This window comes from Vanessa tameamea, chromosome 27 (genome assembly GCF_037043105.1).
Source record: "Vanessa tameamea isolate UH-Manoa-2023 chromosome 27, ilVanTame1 primary haplotype, whole genome shotgun sequence".
In the NCBI taxonomy this organism is placed as follows: Eukaryota; Metazoa; Arthropoda; class Insecta; order Lepidoptera; family Nymphalidae; genus Vanessa; species Vanessa tameamea.
In genome coordinates this window covers 2,516,766-2,522,865 of record NC_087335.1, presented here as the reverse complement: position 1 = coordinate 2,522,865, position 6,100 = coordinate 2,516,766, and the positions used below count along the sequence as shown (strand labels likewise).

The 6,100-nt window shown below is 28.9% G+C and overlaps 1 protein-coding gene across 1 annotated transcript; it reads left to right on the top strand.

Annotated features, from left to right (window-relative positions):
* Positions 1–125: 125 nt before the first annotated feature.
* Positions 126–4,112, top strand: LOC113391978 (zinc finger protein 484-like). The gene is made up of 8 exons (XM_064219236.1): positions 126–169; positions 247–472; positions 589–1,221; positions 1,492–1,832; positions 2,174–2,318; positions 2,710–2,847; positions 3,147–3,308; positions 3,971–4,112. The coding sequence occupies exons 2-8, from the start codon at positions 287–289 to the stop codon at positions 3,971–3,973; spliced, it is 1,608 nt and encodes a 535-aa protein (XP_064075306.1). The 5' UTR covers positions 126–169; positions 247–286; the 3' UTR covers positions 3,974–4,112.
* Positions 4,113–6,100: the final 1,988 nt, after the last annotated feature.

Genomic DNA, 6,100 nt, shown 5'->3' with positions numbered 1-6,100 from the left:
ATAATGAAAATGATACATTTTTATTTATTGTTTAAAGATTGTTTTATGATTATCATGTCAAATATAGGCATTTTACTGGCGTTGATCTAACATAAGCTTAAAAAATCAAAATGGCGCCTGAAGATTCATGAACGAACCGCAAAATTGTATACTCAAGAACGCATCGATAGTAACAGTTTCGGTGGTAAATTCTAAATTTTGTGTCAGAAACAATAATTTAATGTTAATGAAAAATGTGCTTTCAAGTTATTTTTTCTTATAAAGTGTTTTTCAGGATACACGAAAAATGGCGAAGGCCATAAATTTACAAGATCTTGTGAAACATATCGTAAATGGTACATTTGAGCACAAGTTTTGTCGGATATGTCTCTTACCTTTAGAAGATCTTTACGAGGATGCTTTTACTACTGTTTGTAAAGAAAACGTTGAATATTCTATCGCAGATATTCTAGAAATTGTTTGTCATATTCGAGTAAGTTTATGAGATGTGATTACAAATTGTTTCCAAATATTTATAATAAATGTTTTAATTATCACAATATTATTGTTAGAATACGCATTAGTTCACAATTGTATTTCATTTTTCAGCTTTCAGCTATGCATAAATTTAAAATATGCCCAAGCTGTTTTGTAACAGCCTCAGAAGCCTACAAGTTCTATTTATTAACCCAAAAAAGTGAAAATTTACTTAATTTTTATGTAGACGAATTAAATAATCAATTAAATTCAATAGATGAACCAGAAAAACTAGCCGCAGAGTCCCTTTGCATAACTTTACCGAGTGTACAGCCAGATAACTTTGAATATGACTTTGATATTGATAAATTTCCATTTCAAAGTTGTTCAAATGACAAAAATTTAGAGCTATATGACAAACATGACATGGGCAAAACAAATGTTCAACGAAAAATGAAAATAGAATTAAAAGTAGAAGATAACTTTGAGGAAAATATACTGATTATTATGGGAGAAAACGGTGAACCATCCTTTTATAAGCCACAGGAAGACGGAACACTGATGTCTCTGGAAAATAGTCAAAATGATTTCAGTGAAGTTTTAAAACAAATACCAGAAACAAGTATTTTAAAGAAGAAAAAGAAAAGGAAACGGAATCCAATGGAATACAAGATGTGCAGTCGATGCCCCGTTAGATACAGATTTGTTAGGAAGCTGAAGGAACATATGAAGGAAGAACATGGGGTAGATTTGTTTGTCTGCAAGGTTGTATATTTAAAATAAATTAATAATATGTTATTGATATACAATTTCACATTGTTGCATATTGTTATTTTAGTTAAGATTATTTAACTGCAACAATAGTCTGAAATGAAATTAAGTGAAGTAATTTAGTAATTCTTTGTTTCATAATCAATGTTTCTAAGTAGAAAAAAAATTATATAATTTATATTATTGTGTGTATTAAATTTCAAAAAATTAAATATTAATATTGTATTGAAATATGACATAGTTTGAAAGTATTTAATATTTTAGGTATGTCAAGCCATAATAGAAGATGAACAGGAGTTCAACAATCATCTACAAACTCACACAGGGATACACACATGTGCTATATGCAATACAGTATTCAAAAAACGTGAAACCATCATTGCCCATTTCAAGTGGCACGAAGAAATGAAAAATATGAGTAAATTAGAGGGTGCTCACATTTGTGAAATATGTGGTCTGATACTTAAAAGTGCGGAGCATTTGAAAGAACACAATGACAAAAAACATGTTAAGAAATATACTTGTTATTACTGTGGGCGAATGTACAAGGGAGAGATTAGCTTCGAGATGCATATAAAGAAACATGAAATGAATAATGATGTTAAGTTAGTATTCCTACATTTCATTTTAATTTAAGAAATCCTGAATTTAAAAAGTAACTAATGCATGTTTGTAATAAATAGGCACAAGGGACATAACATTACAGTTCTCAGTGATGGTTGTGCATTGGCTATGTAAGAAATGGTAAAAAGTTATTATGGCGCAGTCTATGGGCAGTGGTGACTGCTAAATATACATATTAGTTTATTTATAAGTAAAATAAAAATTTGGCTGTTTTATAAAAAAAAAAAAAATCGAATGATTACTTCTATATAATTTGATTTTGGATTAATTTAATTAGCAAATAATACTACAGAAATAACTTAGTAATTTTATTTTTTTTCAGACGAAATCCGAGCCAAATTAAAAATGAAGGCACTAAAAAAAAGCGGAAATACACATGCCCTACTTGCGGACGAGACTTTGTGGACGAAAGGGCACTGCTGTGGCATGAAAGGCTACATACCAATGAGAGACCTTATGTTTGTGATGTAAGTGAGTCCTAGGTCTCAAAAACATTTATCGTATACTTATATTTGTAGGAATATATAATATTATTAAAAAGTAGTAAAATTGTCTACGTCCAAATCTCATAAGATGTTACATTATGCCGGAATACTCTTTAATAATAATAAGTATACCTATAACGTAAATATTCATTAAACTAAGATTATACAATATTATTTTTGAGAAGCATCTCAAATTAGCAATTTTGAGTAGAACGGAAATGGTGAGATGATATGAAGAATCTAAATCAATAAACAGTACTGTCCATACATCGGACATGTATATCGTGCCTGTAACATTACATAATAACAATTTATTCTATAATTTTTGTTATTACCAATGTTTCCATGAATAATAAAATGTTTAACATTGTAGGTGTGTGGGCGCGGCTTCGTGTCGCTGAACCGTCGCAACCAGCACGCCGTCTGCGCGCACACCGCGCCCGCGCGCCGCTGCCCGCTCTGCCCCGCGCTCTTCCACTTGCGCTCCATGGTCAACACGCACATCAAGAAGGTACTCGTGCGTCTGTCCGCTCTGCCCGACGCTCCTCCTTAAGAAAATATCGCTGCACTTTGTGTATACGAACTATTTATATACTCAGTCTTTCCGTTCAAGATATCGACATCATTATATGTGTCTCATGAAGTAATTGTAGCTTGTGAGTCTCATTAGTTTTTACAAAATTGAAATTTTATAATAATATTAATAATTAATACTCTATTATCATAATAAAATCACTACTGATGAGATGATGCTCTATGGCATTTGATACTCTTGTAGACTTATAATGACTATATTATTCTCCATCAAAGGTGCATCTCAAAGCGCACAAACGAAGAAACCGTACGAGCAAACATCAGAATGTATTTTGGAAAACTGAGACGGTCCCGATCCAAGAACTGAGCGTGTCTATACAGAACGAAATATTGGAGTTACAAGCAGCACACAATGACGCGATACAAACACCTAAATGGGTAATAATTGTACATCGTTTTGTTAAACGTTTGACGTGAGATGATTTTGGTTTTCATGATCTGTATAATCTTATACTAAAATTTTTCGATATTAGTATGTGTTGTCATAAACAACAATATTATTAAAGAGTCGAAATGGTAGATTTATATACTTTTTATTATAACTACAATAATAAAAACATAGCATGTCTGTAACTGTTAACACATTATCCGAAATATTATGACATAGGATAGTAAATTCAATTGCCAGAAGATAGAATGGCAACAAAAGTCGCAGCATATATATCATGGAATCGCACCAATATATGTATAATGTATATATTGAAAATATTCGCCTTATTATAAAAAAATCTGTGTGAATTTTCTGGATGAATGAATGAATGAATAGATCTATACCCTTGTCGGGACTTTACTGTATCTAGATTCTGAGTATACACTCATTACAGTCATACAAAGAAAAACTAAAAGGATAGAACCATTGGTCTGTTTTAAAAGAGTAATATTTGAGTATTTTATCCAAATTATATTCTATAATTCTTGCTATCAATTAACTTAAGAAAATTACAACAGAAATATATATTTTTTTACTATTTAAACGATAATTATTTAATCTTTATTAAAAAACAAACAATAATTATTTAATTTTTCTCTTTCTTTTACAGTGACAGAAAATCTAGTATAAATGAATGCTAATTAAAATGAAGTATTATCCAATAAATATGCATTAGATTTTGTAAAAAATTATGTGTTTATACATCTATTTTATTAATAAGGATAAATAAAAGTATACATTTTTAATAAAAAGGTTTTAAATGAAAACGATTTTCCCTTTTGTAAATATTTATTTTTTTATTTTTTTCCAATATATTTTTCATATATAATTATAATGAATTGGCTATTATATATACAACTTACAAAATATCGAGAAAGTCCTTAAAGAGAACTACATTTGAGTCTTATTAACTAGGTGGAATCATTTTTACTATTAATAAATTTAATACTATCATGATACATGATTTCTCTTAAACACATAAAATTACAAAATACTAACTATATGTAAACAACTCAAACACTACATTTTTTTTAATTATTGAACTTTAAATTGTGTTTGCAGTTTGTTTAAAACAATTATAAAGATATATATTTTCAAACACATAAGGAACTTAAATTATTGTCATTTGCAAATGTTATTTCAATATATAGAAAGTTGAATTACTTTTATTTTCATGTCTCATGGAGTTTGAATGGATTCTTTTTACTCTATACATAAAGACATTTGGTGAGGTTTAAAAGAAATCACGATACATATATCAAACACAGATTTATTCTCAATATCCCAGCACATACAATTTGTTCAATAATTTGAGACACTATTGTTAGGTATATTTGCATCATTCTCCTTATATTTGACTAATACATTCATTTATAATATAAAAAAATCGTATGTAAACATTTTCATCTACACATAAAATATCTACTTTACGAATAGAATTTTAAAAAATCTAGTAATATATTAGAAATTACTAATATCCATCGACTTAAAAATAACAATTCGTTACAACATGTGATACCTCCTCATACATTTACAATTATGTCTGTTATGTATCTAAAAGTAATGGTAGAACTACACATGCAGTGTACAGGCATTACCCTGACACAAAGTGTCAGGTATAAATGAATAGCTGCAACATGTTACTGATATAACTATTTTATGTGTACTTCAAAAATGGTTTATTATACTAACAGGATGTCAAAAGCATTTGATAAAAACAATAACAAATTATTATACATTATGACAAATACATAATTTGGCAGTGTCATTATTTAACATAAAATATTAATAACACTTTGAAGTCGATTCCAATGGTAGGAGTAAAAATAAAAAAAACAACTTTGACCTTGTAATGACATGGCATTCATTATGAATTTGTAAAATAATGGCGTTTTAATTAGTTTCGGCGATGTAGTTAGCGGAACTATGAAAGGACACGATGAGCTTTGTCTGTCATTTAAATGTTTTTAACAAAGAAATTTAAAAAAGCGCGATTGTCTTCGTTTTATAGCATACTTCAACTTCCAAATTGAACAATGGCACGAGTAACATTATCATGATTTCCTTGAAATGTAAAACATAGAAAAGTCTTAAACACAGATGTTTCATTTATAATTGCAACAAGTAATTAATGTAAAACCGAATTCCAATCTACATCCTTTATGCATATAGCTAATCACATTGTTAAGCAATTTGGTAATTGGTTCTTTTACTCAAAAAGCTATTTCGTTTCTATAAAGGTTCCATGTACAACATACCTATCATTGAATTGATATAATAGACAATTAGTAACACATAGACACATTTATAATTGTTGAAAAAATATGCTTAATAATTGATGTTGTTGACACAACTAAGGGTCACCTTGCCAATAATTGAATTGAATTATTAACATATAATCGTACAATTACTAGTTAATATATTTACATTTAAAACATGACCTTTATACCACGGTTAGTTCGATGAGATGTGTGCTACAAATGAGTACTACTTTATGAATTTAATCGAAATATATTCGATAACGATTGAACCATCAATAAATCTCACAATCGTTCACCACTAATGACCACCAATAATCTACAATACCTATGTTATTTTTACAAGTTTATACAAGAGCTTAAATTGTAAATTTCAGTTTTATTTAGTGCAAAATGAGTACATTATAATACTTACGATGAAGATCGTCATAATAAGTAAAACATTAAGAAGAACAATGCAAACAATTACGAAGCTGACTGAT

What these genes read in the sequence shown, in the direction of transcription:
- LOC113391978 (XM_064219236.1), top strand. Translation starts at nt 287, where the DNA reads ATGGCGAAGGCCATAAATTTACAAGATCTTGTGAAACATATCGTAAAT. An exon ending in GAAATGAATAATGATGTTAA is followed by an intron (nt 1,833 to 2,173) that starts GTTAGTATTCCT and finishes ATTTTTTTTCAG; the next exon opens with ACGAAATCCGAGCCAAATTA. An exon ending in AGAGACCTTATGTTTGTGAT is followed by an intron (nt 2,319 to 2,709) that starts GTAAGTGAGTCC and finishes TTAACATTGTAG; the next exon opens with GTGTGTGGGCGCGGCTTCGT.